The following is a 24123-nucleotide window of genomic DNA, read 5'->3' on the forward strand; positions in this document are numbered from 1 at the left end:
TCCAACATTCCCAGGCAGCCATTTTGGCCAGGGTGGTCTCGAACTCCCAACCTCAAGTAATCCACATGCCTTGGCCTCCCAAAGTGCTGAGATTACAGGCATGAGCCACTGCACCTGGCCCCTTGATGCATTTTAATTTGGGTTTTGTACCTTCCTATATATTTATGTATGTAAATACAACGTGTCTAAATTTGGTTTCTAGTATTTACACTTAATGGTATCTAATGTGAAACAGTTTGTATTCTTATAAAATTAAATTAGTATTAAATGTATAATTAATTTTATGTATATGTCAAGCATATTGAATATAATTTCACTAATGAAATTTTTCCTCCTTCAGTAAAGCAGATCTTATAAGCCTATGTTGAGGGTTAATTGGTTTTATATGGTTGTTGAAAACCTTCCTTAATGAGCCTATCTTTATGCACATCATATGCAACAATTAACTTACAATGGGTAATAAGTTATATGTAAAACCTACATCTGTAAAATTACCAGAAGAAAGCATAAGAAATTATCTTTGTGATCTTGAGTTAGGCACAACTTCTTGGAAAGCAACAAAAAGCACAAACAATAAAGGCAAAAGTTATAAATTGGACTTCATCAAAGTTATTAATTTATGTTCTTTAATACTGCTAAGAAAATGAAAAGACAATCCATAGACTTGCAAATGGATATTTGATAAAGGATTTATATCCAAAAATATATAAAGAACACTAAGAATTCAATAAGAAGAAGTCAAACAACTCAACAAGCAAATGGCAAAAATATTTGGACAGTTACTATCCCAGAGACATACAGATGAAGGGCCAGGCATGGTGGCTCACACCTGTAATCCCAGCACTTTGGGAGGCCAAGGAGGGTGGATTACCTGAGGTTGGGAGTTTGAGTTCAGAGACATACAGATGAAAAATAAGCCATGAAAAGATACTCAACATAATTAGTAGGTAGGGAAGTGCAAATTAAAACCTCACACCTTTTAGAACAGGTAAAATCTTAAAAATTATCAATGCCATGTTGATAATGCCAAATGGAGCAACTGGAACTCTGAAACATTATTACTGGGACTATAAAATGATACAGTCCCTTTAAAAATACTTTGGCAGTTTTTTAAAAATGCAATGAGTTAATTTGGGTCCTCTGCAAAACAGATGCCAAGACAGGATTAGACATTTGAGAAGTTTATTGGGGAAAACATTTGTGAGGGTAAATGGGAAGGGAACCAGGAGAGACTAGGTAAGCTGTCAGTCTGTAATACAGGTTTAACCTCTATGAAGAAGAGAAGAAAAGAAGGAATCTTGGATAGGGAAAGTGTTAGATTGTAACATATTTCTAAGAAAGTTTCAACAAAGTTGAGCCAAATTTGCCCATTAAATGAGTTCTGCAACTTTCAGGAATAAGCTTGCCTTCGTAGCCCTATCAAACTCCATCATTGACTAGGAGTAGCTCTTGAGAAGTATGACCTCGGCATGAACATGGTCATGAAGACAGGGAGTCAATTATGCTCTCTGAAATTGGAGATCTGAAAGGTGCATTTTCATGGCTACAACACTCCACCTATTGTACTACACAGAGTCACTTCTCTACATGAGTTCATGTAGCAACTCTTCTGTGGTTCTTGTTGGCCTCTCTTCCTAAAGGGATACCTAGAAGTATTATTTAAGTGTTCTTCCTAGTGACCTGACCATATATTTAGCCAATGGGTTGCAGATCCCAAAATTGGTTCAGGTCTGGAGACTGAGAAAAGGATGATAATTTTTTAATTGAGGCATGTACCCTAAGCCTTGTGTTCTTCCATTTTTGATTTTTTAAAATTGTAGTACCTGTTAAGCAGAATTGGCTATCCATCTATTAACTATCTCTACAACTATCTGCACATCAAGTCTTTTTGGCTGCTCTCCAGCCTTCCTGGTAATTTGGTAATTATGGCCTCCTTCCTTTTGGCAGTTAAGCACTATCATCTGGCTTTTATTACTTTGTGGTGGAGAGGCATGCCATCTCCATGGATATTAATGAACCTAGCTCTATGGCAATCTATTTTACTGTCAACCCTCACTTCCAAAGGAGACTGACCACTGAATTTTTTGTGATACTTTTTTACCCCTCACCAGCACATTTCTGGTGGCCTTGGCTAATAATGTGTCTTCTGGGCCCTCCTGAAGTGCATAATCTTTTTGTAGGTTGTTTTACCTCATGTAATATATTCCTACTAGCATGCCAACTTTCTACAGCCTCCTTATTTCTTTCTTTACTATCTGTCACGCAGCTCACATATTTTCACTTCACTCAGCTTTCGTCATTGCTTTCTTTAGAGGTTTAAGGCCACACTAGCAGAGCATTTGCCCCATCTCCCAGGGCCCTTGCTAGGATATTATGTCTGTTGTCCCTAAAGAGTAATGCTGAGTCAATGAATTCTTGATTACCTAGTCTTACTTTCTATCTTCTTTGATCCAGCAGCCTCAAAATCTTTCTCAGGGGTACTCACATAGCTCTTCCCAATACAACCTAGATAATTCTTGCAGATACTTTTAGATATAATCACTTTTCTCCCTTATCTCCCACCCAGGTTATGGTGCATCTTGACCCTAGTTACTGGCCTAGCAGCCAAAAGAGGAGATCGAGGAGCCTCTGCATCCTTCACCACAGGGGAATTGCTAGCTTTTACTAGGAAAGAGTGGGCCACCTCTGCAGACTCCAAGGGCTTAGGGAAATCTTTAGAGCTAGCATCCTCAAAGGCATCCATCCACGTGTTTCCATTCTATTTTTCAGGATCTCAGGTCTTTCCAACTGGGGTCCAAATTTTATCATAGTAGACCTGCTTTGGCTAAGCTCACTCTCACATGTATTCTTTAATTCTGTAACTTTTTGCTAACAGCCCTCAATTTCTCATTATCCTTTAGTAGAATGTCAATTTAATTTAGCAGTAACCAGATAACTCTACTGCGTTTGTGGGCATTATTTCCATCCATATTTCAAATGTCTTAATGATAACTAATGCCTTGCAAGGCATTCCCCACCACCAGGACATTTTTCCAGATTACTTCTGGTGAAATCTGTAGTAATTATAACACCATTGTATACTAGGAACTACCAGTACTCCACATACCACTAAGGATGGCTTCTTCATTGCCCAGAAAGTGGTAAGTGAGTCAGTCTTAGAACCCCATTTTACCTGTTTCCTTGTGCTAGTTCAGATCCTTAAAGAAAGAAACACCAAGATAGGATTAGACATCTCCCAGAATTGGCCCACAGTAGTATTCCTTCCATACCCTGTCATTGACATGCAACCATAGAAGCATGGCCTCAGCTTAAATGCAGTAATGGATTTTAGAGTGCAGGAGCTGGGGCAAGTGATCAGTTAGGATTCCTGAGATCTGAGAGGCTCATTGTCATGGCCGCCACATAACACACCATCTGACCCAGCATTCGCAATCCTGGGTATTTACCCAAGAGGAATGAAAGCATATGTCTACACAAAGACCTGTTTGTGAACGTTTACAGCAAACTTATTCATCATGGCCCAAACCTGGAATCGAGCAAATCCGTTAACATAAATAAACAAATCATGGTACATCCATGTAATGGAAATTACTCAGCAATGAAAAGCAACAAACTACTGATACATTCAACAATACAATCACTTCAGAAGCAATATGCTAAATCAAAGAAGTCTGACACAAAAGTCCACATACTATATAATTCTGTTTATACAAAATTCTTGAAAACAAAAATTATGGTGACAAAAATCAGATCAATGTTTGCCAGTATGTGAGCAAAAGGATAGATTATAAAGGGGCACAAGGGCTCCTTTTGAAGTGATTGAAAAATTTTACCTGATTGTGGTGATGGTTAGATTCTTGTATATGTTCCTTGAAACTCATCAAACTGTACACCTCAAAAGAGATTTTGCTATATATGAATTATGCTGCAGTAAATCTGACTTTAAAAATACAAAAAACCTAAGCAAGCTCAATTATAAACATTTTTGAAAGGAAATAAATATAAATTCATTTATGATCCAGATAATGGCATTATCAGATATATAATTTACAATGACTCTAATTAATATAATCAAAGAAATAAAGAACTTGGGGAATTTTTTTTTTTTTTTTTTGGAGACACAGTCTCACTCTGTCACCCAGGCTGGAGTGCAGTGTTGCCATCTCGGCTCACTGCAACCTCCACCTCCCAGGTTCAAGCAGTTCTTCTGCATCAGCCTCCCGAGTAGCTGGGCCCCCAGGCACGCATCACCATCCCTGGCTAATTTTTGTATTTTTAATAGAGACAGGGTTTCACCATGTTGGTCAGGCTGGTCTTGAACTCCTGACCTCAGGTGATCCACCTGCCTTGGCCTCCCAAAGTGCTGGGATTACAGGTGTGAGCCACCAAGCTCAGCTGGACTTGGGGAATTTTTATGGAGAACTGAAAAGTATACTAGAGAAATAGATGGAAATGTAAGTGCTAAAAACACAGTAGGTAAAAATAAAGTTTCACTGTATTGGTTTAATAGCCAATTAGATACACTGGAGATAGAATTAGTAAGCTGGAGAACAGGTTAGAAGAAAATATCTACTCTGAGACAGGGAGAAGCAAGAAAATGGCATATACAGAAAAGAGCATGTGAGATATAGGAACTGGTAGTAAAGTCTATGAAAGGCTGTTGTCTGTCATCTAGTGTTGGTCCTAAAGTTGCTGCAGTCAGAAAGGCCTGAAGGTAAAAAGAAAAGTTGGATGTCAAGTGGAAATACTGAGAACAAACTGGAATTTGCATCTTTCTTGTACCTCCTTCAACCTTAATGACATAACGACCTGCAGGAAATGATGGTGCCTTACGCCATTGAGCTTCAAGGACACCTGGCCTGAGACTTCTAGCAGCTAAAAAAAGAAATCTAGTGGGAGCTTAAGAAGCTATGGAACCAAATGTTTTTCCTTATCACTGAGATGATCCATTGATAAGTGACAACTTGTATAAATTGCAGCATTCCCTGGGGCTCTACATTGACCTTCAAAAAAAAATAGCTGCTGATTTGGTGAGCCAGAAGGCCAGCAACACCATATGTGAACTGAAACACTGCCCAGCATCCTATACTAAACATCAGAGAAAATTAGTTCTTGCTATACTTTCATCTTCCAAATCTTGTGGAGATTTCTCTTATGGCTAACTCTACCTTAGAACATATAGACAAGGGAATTCTGGAAAACATAGTTCTAATTTAGCTAAGTTAACATAGTACAAAAACACCAAAGATAAAAGGGGCAATAAATGGAGTTAAAATGTTTTTAAGGTTTGTATCATGTCCATAAAGTGATAAAAATACTAATTTTATTAAATTCTAATAAGTCAAGTATGCATGCTATAAACTCTAAGGTAACCACTAAAGGAAGAATAAAAGAATATTTATCAAGCTAATGATTATCAATCTAATAGAGGAGGAAAAAAGGAAAGTAAAAATAGTTATTCTGTCTAAATGAAGATAAGAAAAGAGAGAGAAATGAACATAAAATGTAAAAGCCAACAAATAATAAGCTAGTCGATTTAAACCCAAATATATTACTAAATGCATTAAGTTAAACTTGAATGAATTGCCAATTAAAAGATAAAAATTGCCAGACTGAATAAGTATTAAAATCTGCTACTATGCTGCTTTCAATATACCTAAAATACAAAGCTATAGAAAGATTTAAAATAAAAGATGGAAAAGGATATACCATGCAAATAGTAGCCAACATGAAGCTGGCATAGCTATACTAATATTGGACAAAGTATACTTTAAAGCAAGAAGCAGTTCTAGAGCAAAATATGGATATTTTATGATGTAAAGTGTTCGATTTACCAGGGAAATAAAACAACAATTCTAAATGTATATGCACCAAATAAAATTCACAGAACTAGTAGGTGACAGACAAATCCACAATCATAATGAGAGACTTTAATTCACCTTTTAGTGGTAAAAAAGTACATACAAATATGCAAAATTAGTAATGATATAGAAAATTTAAACAACAAAATAAACAACTGATACTAATTGACATAAATGATATACCCAATAAGTGCAGAATACGTATTATTTTCGAGTATGCATGGAACATTTAAGAAAGTTGACCATATCATAAATGAAAAAGCAAATTTCAACCCATTTCAAAGGTTTAAATCATACAGAGTAGGATCTACAAATTTATTATCTAAATATCTATATCAGAAAGCTAGGAAGCCCTTCATTTGTGAGGCTTGTAGGTTGTCTCCTTTCTCATTAAAAATCAAAGATTTTCTTGAGCCTCTCATCCTAGATGTCATGGTGTCATTAACAGGAATAAGAAAGTTGGGAGAAGAAGAAATTTGATAAAGCATAAAGACATGATGTGAACATGAGAATGGCCTGATCACATGGAATAGTATAGCAGGGGCTTCATGTAGCTCTAGAGTCATCCAGTAGTTTGAGCCCTTCATACCTAGAAACTCAGGCTTTGTGTCTCTCTTCAATCACTGTATCTCCCATTTATTTTCTAGGCCTTTGATGTTTAATAGTTTAAATTACCTTATTCATTCAAAAATATTTGGCAAGTGACCTCTGTGTCTCAAACATTATTCAGGGTCTTGTAAAAAACATAGAAAAGCTATTCTATACATACATCATTTCTAAAATATGTTTCATTAATAAAATTTACTTTTTTAGGAATGATTTAAAACACCTAAGAAATACAAACATAATATTTTTGAAATTTTTAATGAATGAATTTTATTTATTTCATTTGATTCAGTTGAATTAAATGAAGAAAAGCACAAAGAACTAATAGAGAAAAAGGAGATGGAAATTTCAGAGTTAAATGCAAAGCTAAGAAGTCAAGAAAAAGAAAAACAAAATGAAATAATCAAGCTACAACTAGAGGTAAGTGTTTAAGAGTCTGCTAAACTTGAGGACACATCCCTTAGTCTAAACTGTACTTTGATTGTTTTTCATCACAGTGAGATACATTTTAGGATTAGAAGCAATTCTGTGAGAGGGCTTCACACATGCTCATTCTCCATCAAATGACTGCAGTAAATCACATACCATACAACTGTCATCTGCATTGTCTTTCAGCACTTGACCTGAAAGTGGACCCCTGAGTTGTTCAAAAGGTCCTGGTTTTTAGGGAGGATATTGCTTCCTCTGAGAACTTTTCTTCTCAGTATTTCCCACTTGACATCCAACTTTTCCTTTTAACTGCAGGGTATTCTGACTACAGCAAGTTTAGGCCCAACACTAGGTGAGAGACAACAGCCTTTCATAGACTTTACTACCAGTTCCTATATCTCACATGCTCTTTTCTGTATATGTCATTTTCTTGTTTTTCCCAGTCTCAGGGTAGATATTTTCTTCTAACATATTCTCCAGCTTACTAATTCTATCTTTAGTGTATCTAATTGGCTACTAAACCAATACAGTGAAACTTTCTTTTAGCTATTGTATTTTTAGCACTCACATTTCCCTGACAGAAAACTCAAGGATTATCTGCATTTTATGGTAAATTCTACGCAGGTTTCATAATTTCTACCATTCCAGCATGGGAAGAATGTTTCTAAGGCTTCACATTATTCTCATCCCAGCAGAAATTTGTCAAACCCCAGTAACCAACTAGAAATTTATTTTGCTTTATTTCTCATAAAAAAGACAAATTTCTTCCTAATAACTTTCTGCAAGAATAAATATCCTGGGGGTAAACAAACCAAATTCCTACAATTTTTTTTTTAAAGGGACTTCTAATAGGGCGTCTCAAAGGCTGAGGCTCTAGCTCTTTGCTCAAAAGTCTTGAGTAGGCCGGATGCTGTGGCTCACACCTATAATCCCAGCACTTCGGCAGGCCAAGGCGAGCAGATCCTGAGGTCAGGAGTTCGAAACCAACCTGGCCAACGTGGTGAAACCCGCCTGTACTAAAAAAAAATACAAAAATTAACCGGGCGTGATGGCAGATGCCTGTTATTCCAGCTACTCAGGAGGCTGAGGCAGCAGAATCACTTGAACCCAGGAGGCAGACTTAGCAGTGACCCAAGATTGCTCCACTGCACTCCAGCCTGGGCAACAGAACAAAAAAAATAAAATAAATAAATAAACAGTCTTGAGTAGTTCATTTAACCAGATATCACAATCTCAAATATACTTTGACAAAATATTTGTCCTTTAAATTTTTTCTAGACTCTTATCAATCTACCCTTCTATCATTCTTCTGTTGCTTCCCCCCACCCCAACTTTCATTTTACCTTGTAAGAATTCACAAGTTTTAATTAAAATCACATACTACTCATATTCCTGAAACTTTGGAATCCCCAGGGTACTTGGTGAGTTACCATGAGTAATCACTGGGCAGAAAGAGGACTGATGTTGACTTTAGATGCCCTTTGCTGCTGCTGCTGCTGCTGCTGCTGCCGCCGCTGCCATCTGACCAAGTGTACCACAAACCACAGGAAAGGCTGAATGGCCAACTGAAATTAATAGGCCATGTTTCAAGACCTACTACCAACTTTTAATCCTCCTCTGTTTGGAAATTTGCATTTTGTTTGCCATTTGGGCCTTATCACTGGTCTATTATTTGACTGGTATACACAGCTCCTTATTTGTTTTCATTGTACCTAACCACTTCTCTCCTCAAACCAGAGCATAACTTCAGAGTTTATTCTTAGTCCTCAGAGAGGCTATGTTAACTAAATCTAAAGAGAAGAGTTATATAATGGAATATTGTGCAAAAACGAAAAAAAATGGCCTGTAAGAATGGCCTATGAGGACTTTTTTAACCTGATTCAGTTTAATTCAAACCAGCAAGGGTTCAAACTATATCGACAATATGGTATTCAAATTCTACTGTTCGGCCTCAAAGTTCCTGCAGAAAGCTACGTGAGGTCTTCTCCCATGACTGTTTATTACATTTTCTTTATAATACACTCATTTTAATATAAAAATATTTTACCTATATTTAAGTTAAACTAGATTCTAAACCCTGTCTACACTATAGAATCACGTGATGTTTTGAGAAAAAGATGATGCTAGCTGCACCAGAATCTCTAAAGTAGTGCCCAGGCATTTGGTACTTTAAAAAAAAGAAAAAAAAACCTCTCCAGGTAATTTTTCCATGCAATCAGGGTTAATCTTGTTTTTCTGTTCTTTGCTCTTTCTGAAAAATTATTTCTTAAAGAAAGATTTTTCTATTGTCTATATTGTAATTTACACCTGAATTACAGATTACATGTCAAAGGATACCATGGATTATAATTATAGAAACAATTGTTTCTAATTGTCTAGAGTTGCAATAATTTTCTTTTTCAATTTGATTCAGTTTGATGCCAAACTAGCAAGAGTTCAGACTAAATCAAAATCATATCAGGATTCTACTGTTTTGCCACAAAGTATCTACAGACGGGTATGTGAGTTTTCCTCTCATTATTTGTTGCTTAAGAAAACTTTCTAAGTGTGTTTCTATAAAAATCATCTAATTCTTATTAACAATATAAGGTATTTTTTAAAATAGAAATTTATAGCAGAAGTGTATTTCTTTATTGTTATTTTGTTGTTCCTTGTACTAAATTTTATTTTCTGAATTGTAATAACAAATTTTTTGTTTCGTTTAGAAACTTCAACATTTTCAAGAAGAAAAAAACAAGGAGATTGCAATTCTTCGTAATACCATTCGCGATTTAGAGCAACACCTTTCTGTTGGCAAAGATTCTCACCTTAAGCGTAGAAGGTTTTAAGTTTAGCAGCAAATTCATTAGTTAGTATTTATTTAAAAGCAATCGAAAGTTTCACTTCTATTTTCAATATACGCATACAGCCTACATAACAAACAAAGTCAGCTTTAAGGTTTTTATTGAATTTATTTGGACAAATCCATACTGTATCCAATTGTGTACTGCATTCTTGCTTAATAGTATTAACCATAAAGGAGGTCAGGTTTATAGGGTTTGGTTTACCTATTAAACCATCATTGACTATGGGAATACTTACTAAGCAATATAGAGACAGACAATATTATCTTTCCCCTTCCATCTTTTAAGATAGCCACTCAAGTTTTAGAAGAGTGTGATACAACATTAGAGAAAGAAAGATACAAAGGCTTTATTCATGTGTGATAGTAAAAATGAGTCTTAGATATACAAAAGATAAATGGACATTTAAAATAGTTATATATGCTTTTTTAGCAAAATATTCACGTGTTAAGTATTTCTGGATCTTAAAATACAAAATCCACTTATTTTATTAAAGTATAAGATTGAAAAGACAAAGTAATATTGTTTTGAAAGATAAGTAAAGAAAAAAATGGAAAGCATGTCTTTGTTGTTCTTCCTCCATTCTAAATTGCTAACTATCCAACAGAAACCCCTAGGTCATAGTTTACGTTTCTATTCTCATTAAAGCAAATAGAACACTGGAAAAAGAAAAAAAAAGACATATTAACCAAAAGCTGCAATCACCTTTCAGTTGCCCCATCATAAAAAATATAGTTTGAGTCAATATTTCTATGACATAAAATTTAAAATCTGGAAGCCAATTCAGTAGATTTCTCCATGTTTGCACAAATCTAATTTCTATTTTTGGTTCACTAATTTTGGTAGTTCATAAAAATGCTGGAAATGAAATTGTGTCTAGACTAAATTGGGGAGTATGTCCTATTTTAAATATTTAGTTTGAAGGTCATTCTCACTTTTTTGCCTTATTCTTTCAGCGTCAACTCGTACTGGCTTCTGTGGGTATAAGCTGCTGACTTATTTGTCAGGCAGCTGGAGGCAAACGTCACTGACAAGATTCAGTTATGTTCTCCTCTGCCCGAAGTCCCTGTCAACTACATAAAGATGGGAGGTTTTCTTTACACTGTCAGGTGATTGCAGACCCTGTTTTTTCAAATATCAGATGTCGACAATGGCAGCAGCAGCTCCTAGGAGCCAACTCTGAATCTTTGGGCAATTTACAGAGTAATTGATTTATACATCTCTTTTGTCAGAGCTTCTTTTGTAAATGTTGTAAATCTTCACTTCCTGGCATATCTCGGTTCTCTGGGTGACCCTGCCTATGTTGACCCTTATGCTTATGGTGGTGATGAAGGCCTAGGGGAGCAGGATGAGGAGGAGCATCTGGTGCTCCTGGTTGCTGATTCTCTGAAAGCTCACTGCTGCCAAGGTGCTGATGTCCGTGATTGTGATGATGCTCATGATGGTAATGGGGTGATGGAGCTTCAACTGTTTTATCCACAGTAGCCAAAGATACACTTTTACAAAAGTCTTCATCTTTGGGAGTCTGGAACAAATTTATAAATCACTTATTAACAAGTTTATACAGATAGGAATAATGCGTGAAAAATGATTTGTAGAGCTAACGTATGTGAAATTCCATCTAGTTAATTAGAATCGAGCTGGCTTTGTATTATATTAATGAGAAAGAGTCTGATATTAGTCTCAACACCTAGACATTTTATTAAAGGCTTAAAAAGAAAGCCAAACCACTGTACTTAGATTTGCAGAAGCAAATGAAGTAAACTGGCAAAAGGAACTTAGATTGCAGGAAAGTCAAACTATTATCAAATCCTAAATTCAGTTGATCTGGGCCGAGCATGGTGGCTCATGCCTGTAATCCCAGCACTTTGGGTGGCCAAGGCGGGCACATTGCTTGGGCTCAGGAGTCAGAGACCAGCCTGGGCAACATGGCGAGACCCCGTCTCTGCAAAATATACAAAACTTAGCTGGGTGTGGTGTCACATGCCTGTAGTCCCAGCTACTTGTGAGGCTGAGGTAGGAGGATCATTTGAGCCCGCAAGGTGGAGGTTGCCGTGAGCTCAGATGGTGCCACTGCACTCCAGCCTGGGTGACAGGGTCAGACTGTATCTCAAAAAAATAAAAATAAATAAAAAATCAGTTGAACTATATGGAAACTTCTGTACCTGTGTCAACGGTGCATCTTATCTAATACTATATGATACTGTAATCTAATATTAATTTATCTCTGATAATTCAAAAATGCTAATAAACTCTGCTCAAATGTGTTAGTTTTTCATACTTCATCCTATGCCAGGAAACGTTTTGAACTTCACCAAATCTTTGCTAATGTCTCCCTACCATAAGGCTGTCAGCTGAAAATAGCAAATTACTGCCCGACTCCCATTGACCATAATATCCATTCCGCATGATCCTAGTTATTTAATTTCCTGGAAGTCTTTACTGTTTTGTGGTACCCACCAATCGGGGACTCAAAGCCTACAGATACAGAAATGTAACATTAAATCTCAACCTAAGGCTAATTTGTAAATAAAATTACAAAATCAACTTAGAACCCAAAGACTCACTAAGTGATATGCTTTTGATGTTTTGAAGGTTTTAAAAGGTTATAAATTCCATTAAATTTTAGCATACAACTACTACGTGGTACTTTATTTGGTTATTTCTGAATTACTTCTACATTAGAAGCTAACAGTGTTTGCTTACAAACTTATAAACAATTTGATAGATGTTTAAAATATACTGTGTAATGTTCAAAGTGTTCAAGGTTTAAACAATCACAAATACGGTAGAAGTCTAATTTCTTTCATTTATTTATTTATTTATTTATTTATTTATTTATTTATTTAGTGACGGAGTCTCATTCTTTCGCCAGGCTGGAGTGCAGTGGCACGACCTCGGCTCACTGCAACCTCCGCCTCCTAGGTTCAAGCGATTCTCCTGCCCCAGCCTCCCAAGCAGCTGGGATTATAGACACGTGCCACCACGCCCAGCTAATTTTTGTATTTTTGGTAGAGATGGAGTTTCACCATGTTGGCCAGAATGGTCTCGATCTCTTGACCTCGTGATTCGTCCACCTCAGACTCCCAAAGTGCTGGGATTACAGGCGTGGGCCACTGCACCTTGCCAGTAGTCTAATTTCAGTAACGCATTACTATATTTTACTGATTATGGGATGCATATTTCTTTAGATTTTAATATCTCTAAAATTAGAATGTACCACACTGTTGGCGGTGTTTTCTCACTGTGTCCTACTTTAATTAGCAGCATTTTTTTTCCTAAATAGTACGTAAGATAATATGTCATATAATCAGTGGTATCTGGGAGACAATGAAATAGAAAAACTCCAATTTGATTTGGCATGTCAGATACTAATCGTGTCCAATCTGTAATTCTTATTTACAGATGATTCACACATTTCACGCATATTGTGGTAACTGCTAACTGCCTTTTTCAATATAACTGGGTCTATTTACAACTAGCAAGCATTTGCACAAATGAGAAATGCAGAAATAATCCCAAAACATTATAGTTAGTATTTATTAAATGCTTAGTATAGGTTGAGTTAGTACTTTTCTTTCATTACTCTTAGTATTTTCTTCCATTACCTCAGTCTCCTCATCTTTAAAAGTAATAAAATAACCCTCAAAAGATCATTATAAAGGTTAAAATGTGAAAATTACAAAACTAGAGTAACTTGTACTCTTTAACAACTAAATTAATTAATTAAATTAGTTAAAAATTTGAGGCGGCTTTCTTTAGAGCTGGGGAAAATCTGAAGGAAATACAACTTACAGATAAAACTGAGAATTGTTTTTAAACCTAAGTTCAAATTTTCCCAATCTGACCTATCAATGGAACATTGTTTAGAATTATTTTCCTTTTTATTATGAAGGAAAACAAGTCTACTTAATACAAATTAAATTCTTTGAGTGCCTTTTTTATTTAAAAAAGATTTAAATATAGTTCTTCTCATAACAAGGAAGAAATATTTTCATGGTTGTTAGGAAATAAATACCAGTAATGAGTAGAAAACTTACTCCATTTTGAAGTAAACTCAAACTGCAGATAGGCAGACAGTGGAAGGGCTTCAGGAAAAATCTGGTAGTCTTGCATCTTCAATAAATTAACTAGTTTCTGACCCCAGTTCCATTCCAAGTAATGCTGTGGGTAAGCTCTGCTATTGTTATGTTCTTGTGCTAACATGTTCAGGATACTACAATAATACTGCTTTTTTGTGTTGACTAAATTCTTTGAGCACTTATGCTCATGCAATGTCATTTGGTGGTAACTGAAATATGATACATTGATTTTTAATTTCTAAAGCCCTTCTAGATAAAGGCAGCAACACCGATCTTCAAAAGATGTTTTAAAGTAGAGGTTAGACTGGGCGCGGTGGCTCACGCCTGTAATCCCAACACTTTGGGAGGCCAAAGTGGGCGTATCACAAGGTCTGGAGATCGAGACCATCCTGGCTAACACAGTGAAACCCTGTCTCTACTAAAAATACAAAAATTTAGCCTGGCATAGTGGCAGGCGCCTGTAGTCCCAGCTACTCAGGAGACTGAGGCAGGAGAATGGCATGAACCCGGGAGGCGGAGCTTGCAGTGAGGCGAGATCGCGCCACTGCACTCCAGCCTGGGTGACAGAGCGAGACTCCTTCTCAAGAATAATAGTAATAATAATAATAATAAAGAATAATAGTAATAATAATAAATAAATAAAGTAGAGGTTAGATGACAGGATATGTGTTTAATTATAAAAATTATTGTTATTTATTTTTAGTACACCTGCAAAAGCATTGAGTTATCTAAATAAGTTAGTGTTTCATGATAAACTCTTAAAAGATTTCCTCTTTTCTCCCAAGAAAAATAATTCAGAAAAATACCGTGAGAGAGCAGTTTCCACATTTCTTTTCGCAGTAAGCAATCTTAATGGCTTCTTCTACATATGGGAAAGTTAGGAAGGAAAAAGGCAAACCAAGATGATATGCAAGACGGCCACATCTAAGAAAAAGGACAAATACAACGTCACTACAATATTTTCTGTATCACGATCCTACTCAAATGCAGTCTGGGATAGGTATTATAGGTTTAATGGTCATAACTAAGACCCTTTCACGCCTTTACTAAATTTCTTTGGATGAGAGCTACAAATGAGCTCCCAGGCACTGCACACCAGGTCAGATCACAGCAACACTACAATTAGTCTAATACTAGTATTTTGAAATGTTATAGATATGTCACTACATAATATCAAAAATGTCATCACTGTGACTTGGTCAAATACAATTTTGTGACTGACTTACAAATTCTACCAGTGCCCAAACCACTAACTTATAAATTGGGCTCTGAAAATCACTTGAGCTTGTCATAACTGCTAAGGCAGCACAAATTTGACACAACAAGAAATCATCACATAACAAAAAGATCTCCAAGCCTTGGCCAGTAGCCCATTTATTTAAAAATGTATCTAATGCAATGAAAATTTCAGCACAATGAAAGTATTAGAACATGTGGCATTGTCAGAAATGGTGGGGTTAAAATGTTCTTCTTGTCCACATTTTACCTAGTATATATGGTTTTATGTGACTATCAAAGGGTTATACTTCTAGATTATCCTAAAAATTAGAAGTTTAAAGGCCTAAAAGAATGAAATGTGAATTTTTAAAATTTAGTATAAGACCAAGTAGGGCTCACCAGACTCCGGAGAGTCAAAGAAAACAAAGCACCAACTGAGAATGTTTATAATGGCATAATGCATGAATTGAGATTCCCTCAAAATATCAATATTTTATTTGTTCATAGAATCAAAAGTAGATTTGTGCAGATCATGCTTAAATGATTAACTCACTTTACAGTTCAGAAATTCAGGTATGTAGCCTTAAAAGTATTATTTAGATTAAAATTAATTAGAAGATATGGTTATTCATTTGCAAAAGAATTAGGTTAGAATTGTACAGGATATACAAATTAGTCATTCTTTTTATTTAACCAAAATGCCAATTTATGGGGATAATCAATTTTCTGCATTTTCCTCCTGGAATGGTGAACTCTTTTTACATGCCTTACTTTTTAAAAAGTCATTTCAAAAATAAAAGTCATTTCAAAAAAAATGTGAATAAAGAGTTTATAAACTATTTGGCAATAATCAAAAGCAAATATATTATTTTAAATCATTTACTATTAAATACAAAACAAGAAGAAATCAAGTGAAGGGATTAGTGGAAAAATCTAGAGGAGTGGTCACCGGGAGGTAACTTGAGATAATAATTACGGATATGAGATAAATATACTCAGGATTAAGAACCCATAGAATTTGATTACTGACCCGAGGTGGGAAGTGTGATGGAAGGAGTCAGTAATACATTCCTGTCACACACTTTTGTGAAGGGGTAAATGGCAGAAGGCTGCCATACATGATGGTTTTTGTGACGTCCTGCAAAATAGTGGATAATGACTGGGAGCGCAGGGTCTGAAAATTATAGGATTATATGCCCTAGTGTTTGGCTGCATCTGCCTCCAATACGTTGTATATAAAAATCACACCAAAGTGAAAGTATAAGCATGTTTTAGGAGAAGATAATCAATACAGATTTGAATAATTGAATTTAAGATGTTTGTGAATACGTCTAGGAAGTAGATAGACTCTGGAGTTCAGTCACTGTGTTTCAGCTTTGTATATATGGGATCATCCTAATATGTGTTGTAATTGTAATCAAGGGATAGATGAGATTGCTCAGGTAAAATGTGCAGAGTGTGAATAGGCGGAAACCTATACAGCCCTGAATAACACAAACACATACAGAATAAACCAAGGAAGAATGTGGGAGGAAGAAAAACCAGGAGGTGGAAGAGGAGGAAGTGTGGAGGAGGAGAAAGAAGAAGAGGGATATGGGGAAAACCAGCAGGGTATAGTGTCATAGAAATTTTTTAAAATGAGAGTATTTCAAAAATAAGGGGTGATTTTTACTTCTAAATGTTAAAGAGAGATTATATGAGATGAAGACTGAAATATGGCATTGTATTTAACAGTAAAGAAGATTGTTATGTGTGATGGGAAGTAAATAAATAGATAGATATGAAACAGTTATTTTTAAATTTGGGATGTGTTTGTGTGTATGTACAAACCTATCATATATGAGGAAGTCATCTTTGCTTCCATTTAAGAGAGTCCAGACATCTGTTTGGTTTTCTTCTTGTTGATAAACAGGAATATGCTCTGAAACCTTATTCTTAAGATGTGTGTATTTTAATCGAGAAGAGATTCCTTGATGATTAACAACAATATAAGAAATATTAGAATATCCTTCTTTCTTCAGTTTTACTCGCAGATCTTCCAATCTAAAATATTTGAGAAGAAACACATAAAATGAATAATCTCATTTGATTTGATTAGTGGTTTTTCTCCCTCTTCCTTAATTTTCTGTGTGAAACTCCCCTTCTTATTTTTAACTAACCCATACTGTACCTATTCTTTATATTGTGGTAAGAGATTTTAAAACTTTCATTTTTAGAATTACTTAAAACTTGTGCTTAATTAAAACCTTATGCTTACACAAACATTGGTTCATTTAGTTCTCAAACTAACACGATGAAGTGTATATATTTTAAATGTATCTTGTAGGTAGAACAGATTCAACCAACCACAGATAAAAAATGGTTGGAAAAAAAAAGATGGCTTCATCTATAGCAGTGAACATGTAGACTTTTTTTCTTGTCATTCATTATTCACTAAATACAGTATAAAAATTACTTACATAGCATTTACATTGTGTTAGATATTATAAGTAATCTAGAGATGATTAAAGCATGTGAAAGTATATGCGTAGGTTATACATGCCATTTTATATAAAGGATTTGAGCTCCTTGGATTTTGGTGTATGAGGGGGATCCTGGAACCAATCCTGCACAGATACCATTGGATGACTGTAAGGAGAATTCCACCCAGTGAATATCTGGTGAATAACTCAACAAATATTTTTGATATTTATTTGTTAAATAACCCAAGACCTTTGATAGCAAGCCTAGTGTTCTTTCTACTCTGACAAAACAGTCTTCTCTGCTTCTTTTATTGAAGTAACTGTTCTATTTGCAGAAGTACATTTTAGAACATTTTCACTACACGAGTAATACATTATTTAGTAGGAAGTTATAAAATATATGTCCACAAAAAGAAGAAAAAATTTCCATAACCCTAGGAAACCCGCTGTAAACATTTTGGTGTGTATCATCCTAGTTTTTCTCTTCTAATATGTTCTATGCAAATACATAGTTTTTCTAAAAGTGTGACTTAATACATTGTTTACACTTTTATTTTATGTTTATATGCATGTGTGTATTTAATAGCCTTCCCCTCAAGGTATTTTAAGCCACAGAAAGACTGTCTTACTTAGATGCCTGCAGTATGCACAGGTATCAGCTGGCTTGAAGAAGAGCAACCACAGTCACTGAACCATTGGAGTTTAGCATTGGATCTTGATCTCTTATGCTCCAGGCTGGGGGTTGCTTACATAAGGAGCTTTGGTCCTGGCTCTCTGTTCCTCCCAATGAGAGGAGACAGAGAGCCAGGACAACCCCCAGGCTTCTCCACATTGCTGGGGTTGTCCTGTAAAAGAGAAAACCTGTCACTCTTCTTCATAGTTAACTTCACAGTCCTAACTATGAATTTCTATAAATCCTGCAGACGTAATTCCACTTCCTAAAAATACCTAGCCCATGAATTCTGTCTCCAGAAAGTTATGTTCAGACTGTGGCTTATATAAATAAGTCTGTGACTTATATAACATTCTGCAAACACAACCCAACTTTTGTTTGAGACACACCAAGTTCTGACTGTTCTTCCTATCCTCCAAGAAGAAAGGGATAAGCCAGGCATGGTGGCTCACGCCTGTAATCCCAACACTTTGGGAGGCCGAGGCGGGCAGATCACGAGGTCAGGAGATCGAGACCATCCTGGCTAACACGGTGAAACCCCATCTCTACTAAAATTATACAAAAAAAAAAAAAAAATTAGCCGGGCGTGGTGGCAGATGCCTGTAGTCCCAGCTACTCAGGAGGCTGAGGCAGGAGAATGCTGTGAACCTGGGAAGCGGAGCGTGCAGTGAGCCGAGATCACCCCACTGCACTCCAGCCTGGGTGACAGAACAAGATTCTGCCTCAAAAAAAAAAAACAAAAGAAGAAGAAGAAGAAGAAAGGGATAAATAGAGAATTCTGCACAGAAATGAAAAGAGCCAGCAAAAAAGGAGAACCAAGGGAAAAAGGTGATGGCAGAGAAGACAGTATATCAACATGAATGTGGCTCATGTTGGGCCCTTAGCTCTTCAAATTCAAACATTCTATATTTATCTCCTGGGTACGGCTCCCTTTTGTTTCTCTTATTCTTTGAAGTCTGGCTGTATGTATTTAACCAAGTAGAAATATCACACATCACTGCCCCCTCTACCATTTAAGACTCGTGGAAATCCACACTCAATTAGCCTATTTATTGGAAAGTTCCTATGACTAGACAGCACTTTCTTTGGTAAAAAGATGCTTCCTCTGAGCAACGAAATTAAAATGCTTTTAAATACCTGACTAGAAATATCCTCAAAACTAGGGCTAGCTCTCTAAGCAGAGAGGTTCAAAAACAGGTGAACTGTAGACAGGTGATAAGAAAAAGGAACACATTCAGCAGAGAGGAGCAAAGAAAAATCCTCACAAGTAATTCAGGCTCATTTTGATGTAAGAATCTGTGGGGAGAGATTAGGACAAAATTTGAAAACTGGGAAGTCAATACATTTTCAAGCACTGATTTGAGATTTTTAAAAGCAGACACATTTCTTTGGAGGTGGGAAGCTAATGGTAAATTACTTAGAGTGAGCCCAGAATTAAGAGGAGAATAGAAAAGCTAAAATCAGATTGATCTGGGCTTTAATGCACTGGTAGATATAGATAGAATTTTTAACTCTGATTGTCTTTCACATTATTTAACACATCAAAACTCCTACCTATTATGATATCTTGATAAGAACTTGACTAAAGGAAGAGAAAAAACTAGACAGAGAGAATGAGGTGAGAGAAAGGTAGAGAGGACAAATTAACCTACTTATTTAAGGCCACCCCAACTACTTATTCTAATATTTAAAATGTTCTAATATTTTAAGAAGAAGAAGATATATTTGAACTATTTCTAGAAAATTTCTCTAGAATGGTATTTACAATGATAATACAATTATCCTTATTATAGCTAATGTTTATTTAACTTTTATACAAATATATTCTGGTGGCACTAAGCACTTTTATATATCATATCAGTTAATCCTTAAAACAATTATGTGACCATTATCCCCTTTTGAAGTTGAGAAAAACCATGGCTAAGAGTTTAGGTAACTTGTCTATGATCACACGGAGAGAAAGTCAGTCACAAGAGAGACTGGATTAAAACTAGTTCCGTCAAATCCTAAGCTACAACTTAGCTACTGCAATATATTGAGAGTTTTTAGATAGATCACCCTGTTATAACTATGGCCGCCAACTATTTTTGTTTATGCAGTAAGATGCCAAAGAAAACATAAAAATAATTCAAGCTGTTTTATTTCTTAATAGAATGGCTAGGTTTTCTCTGTTTCCTAGACCACAAATTCAGTAGTTACAGAACCTTGACAAAAAATCAGCACTTGGTTTTTTCACTTTGCCACAGAGCACATATATCTTTTTTTTATTTATTTGTTTATTTTTTGAGACGGAGTCTTGCTCTGTTACCCAGGCTGGAGTGCAATGGCGCAATCTCAGCTCACTGCAACCTTCGCCTCCCAGGTTCAAGCAATTCTCCTACCTCAGCCTCCCAAGTAGCTGGGATTACAGGCACCCGCCACCACCCCCTGCTAATTTTTGTATTTTTAGTAGAGACTGGGTTTCACCATGTTGGCCAAGCTGGTCTCAAACTCCTGACCTCGTGATCCAGCTGCCTCAGCCTCCCAAAGTGCTGGGATTACAGGCGTGAGCCACCGCGTCCAGCCCAGAGCACATACTTCAAGTAGCTGAATGGTGAATACAAATGAAAAGACTATTTCACTCATTTCCCTCATTTAGGTTTATGATGAAAAAATAACCCATTGGCAGAGTTGTGGCTTAAAGTTCACACTTTCGGATTTCTTCTGTCATAATCAACAGGTTGCTCAATTTTGTTTTCTTGAAATTATTTCTTACACAATAAACCTTTGGTAATTATAGTTGTCAGACAGCTATATAAAAATAATGAAGATGAATAACAAAATTGGATTTCCTGGAAGCTGATCCAATAAGAATTGAAAGTAGTTGTAAATTTCACTAATGTCACCACTTTTCAATTGCACAACTTAGATTTCATGGCCACATTCAGATCTACATTTATTTAAAATTCCTCATTAAAAAGCAGGATATGTAAAAACTTTCTCTGTCCTCCACCTCTGAACTTTAGGCCAGCATCTGAAAGCCCCATTTAAAATACAAAATTTTGCATTTAATCACAGACCACCTAATTGTGAGATGGATTTTAGCTTTTTTAAGGGTGACCACTTCTGCACTGTGGACTGAACCTGCTGTACCCCACTCCACCACTTTTTCTTCTGAAACTGCTCACAATATCCCTGGACATTTCTACAACACTAGAATGAGCATATTTCAGTGTCTGCTCTTCAACTCCAAATGGCTGGGTTTTTTCCCTGTCTGTTCTTACTCTGCCTTACAGTGGAAAATATTTAAATTTGAACATATAATACTGCCTATGTAACATCACAACAGATTATAGAATAAAAGGTTTGGATTTCTCCAGCTTCCTCTGCTCTCAGCTGTGCAGAAGACAGGGCAGAAATCAAGAACTGACAAATGTGCCCACTGGGAACTTCACCTACCACACCCAAGTTCAGACTCCTATTCTTTTTCTCTTTTATTATTTTTATTTCCTCTACCCCCCTGTTTTCTGAATCTATTGTATGGAAAAAAAATTTTATCAGACTCAAAAAATATTTACCAAACTCTAAAAGAGTAAAGTGTCAGAAAACACGAAGTTCCTACTTACATAACCCCTTCCAACGGGCCTGCTTCCTTTCTCTTTGCTTTACTCTGGCAGCTCCACAAAGCCACAGCAACACACTCTGATATTTATAGTCCTGTTGTTTACCTCACCCCTCAGGTATAGTCCAAAGTTCAATGTTCATTCTTGCAGTGACCTTGCAAGCAGAGCAAACCCCTGAGCTGATTGTTATCAACTTAGAAGAAAGTAAAAAGTGCTGCCATGCATAACATGGGGAAAACATTTTGACAATTACTAATTTATTCCCTATCCTTTTCAGTCACCCCAGAATCTAGTATTTAATGGTACAGTCGGGGGCGGGAGGAAGGGCTAAGAGTAAACAAGGCCTCCAAGTCTCTTTCTTTCCCAAACTATAATAGGGAAAAACATTTGCTGAGCCAGCGAATTATGCTGCTGCTTTAAAAAAAAAAAAAAAAAAAGAGAAACTTTATTTTTTCCTTTTGTTTTGCTTCCTTTTGCAGTGATGAGGTGCTAGCTTAGCCCACACCGTGTGACCTTTGTTAGAAAAGTCACCTGCTGTTATAAGTTACTCTAGTCTCCTGTTGTTACAGACTTACACGTCGATTGTGTTCTATGTTTATAACTTGAATTCATATGGGATTTCATAGGACCACTGCTCTTTTCTTGTTAATTTAAGGAAATAGAAAAATAGACTTCCTATCTGAGGGAAATCAGACTTCATTTTTATTGTCACTGAAGTCGTACTTCCTGGAAGACCTATGCATCCCCAGAATTTTTTGAGAATTGAATATAAAATCTTTACAAATATGAATACCATAAAAATAAAAATTAATGGTAGTAGTTGGACATGGAAGGAGTGTGGAAATTTCAAGATGTACAAATGAAATAGCTAATTCCTACTATTTCAGAAGAGGGTAAATTCTTTCTGGTAACGCTTGTAAGTTGGCATGCTCACTGTAAGGTGAGGTAAGGAGCAATGTCAAATGATGTCATTCCTAGATAGCAATAGTTTTCGAGTAGGCCTTGCTTTTGTCATCAATTTTTTTCCAGATAATCCCCTACTGATTGCTATATGCTGAATACTGTTGTACAAGGTGCAGGAAATACAAAGAGACTCAGATGTTATCCTTCCTTTCAAGAAACTTCCTATCAGATTAGGAGGTTACCATTTGAAATCCAAGTTCTCTTTACTTGCTCTGAGCAGTTGTTACTTGCCTTTTGGAGTCCCATATCTCTTTGAGAATCCAGTTAAAATGCACATATACATACTCATTTTTTTAAAGAGTATCATTAAAAAAACTTTGTACAAAGCAGATATTCCTCCCTGTAGTTCATTTCCTTGACAAATTTAAGTAGTCATATTGAGGAAAGAGAGAAAGCCTCTCATATTGTTTTATACTCAGTACCTGTTTTAAGAAAAAAAAAACAAGGAAGTGAAATCAAAGACAGACAGCTCGGCGCCAGGCCCAAAACCAGGCCTGGGCCTGCCTGGCCTAAACCCAGTTGTTAAAAATCAATTCATAACTTAGAAACTGATGTTATTCATAGATTCCAGACATTGTATAGAAGAATACCGTGAAACTCCCTGCCCTGTTCTGTTTCTCTCTGACCACTGGTGCATGCAGCCCTTGTCATGTACCCCTTGCTTGCTCCAATCAATCACGACCCTTTCATGTGAAATCTTTAGTATTGTGAGCCTTTAAAAGGGACAGAAATTGTGCACTCGGGGAGCTTGGATTTTAAGGCAGTAGCTTTCCGATGCTCCCAGCTGAATAAAGCCCTTCCTTCTACAACTCGGTGTCTGAAAGGTTTTGATTGCAGCTTGTCCTGCTACATTTCTTGGTTCCCTGACTGGGAAACGAGGTAACTGATGGACGGCCGAGGCAGCCCATTAGGCAGCTTAGGCCTGCCCTGTGGAGCATCCCTGCGAGGGACTCCAGCCAGCCTGAGTGACGCGATCCAAAGAGTGCTCCCGGGTAGGAAATTGCCCCGGTGGAACACCTCACCAGAGCAGCGCATAGCAGGCTCCTGCGTAGGATTAACACAGTGGCTGAACACCAGGAAGGAACTGGCACTTGGAGTCCCGGCATCTGAAACTTGGTAGGACTAGTCTTTGGAACTTGCCCTACTCCATCTGAGTGGAAGCATGGCCAGATCACCCATGGTGTGCCTGCATTGGCACTTTTGTCCTGATTTTGACTTGACTTGAATTGCTGCATACTTTGGTTTTGGTTTTGATTGGCTTGAATTTTTTGGTACTCGGATTTTGAATTTCGTGATTTTCGTTTGGTATAAATGGTAAAAGTGTGTGTGTGCCTCTTTACCCATTCTTTGTCTTGTGTGTGTGTGTGGTGTGAGCGTGGTATTT

General features: G+C 36.5%; 2 protein-coding genes across 2 annotated transcripts in view; one reads left to right on the top strand and one right to left on the bottom strand.

Moving 5' to 3' along the window:
• Positions 1 to 10296, top strand: part of CCDC152 (coiled-coil domain containing 152) — a 49521-nt gene extending 39225 nt beyond the window's left edge. Inside the window, exons 7-9 of the mRNA XM_032135972.2 lie at positions 6760 to 6887; positions 9310 to 9393; positions 9602 to 10296. Of these exons, the coding sequence (XP_031991863.1) occupies positions 6760 to 6887; positions 9310 to 9393; positions 9602 to 9724 (335 nt within the window). The 3' untranslated portion in view covers positions 9725 to 10296. The remainder of the gene's footprint in view (positions 1 to 6759; positions 6888 to 9309; positions 9394 to 9601) is intronic.
• On the bottom strand, positions 9823 to 21844 carry SELENOP (selenoprotein P). The gene is made up of 5 exons (XM_032135971.2): positions 21780 to 21844; positions 18131 to 18346; positions 16870 to 17082; positions 14628 to 14745; positions 9823 to 11264 (listed from the first exon to the last, which is right to left on the bottom strand). Coding segments are annotated over exons 1-5 (1161 nt in total). The 5' UTR covers positions 21782 to 21844; the 3' UTR covers positions 9823 to 10652.
• Between the last annotated feature and the right edge of the window lie 2279 nt (positions 21845 to 24123).

The sequence above is a fragment of the Hylobates moloch genome, unplaced genomic scaffold (genome assembly GCF_009828535.3).
Source record: "Hylobates moloch isolate HMO894 unplaced genomic scaffold, HMol_V3 SCAFFOLD_17, whole genome shotgun sequence".
Taxonomy (NCBI): Eukaryota; Metazoa; Chordata; class Mammalia; order Primates; family Hylobatidae; genus Hylobates; species Hylobates moloch.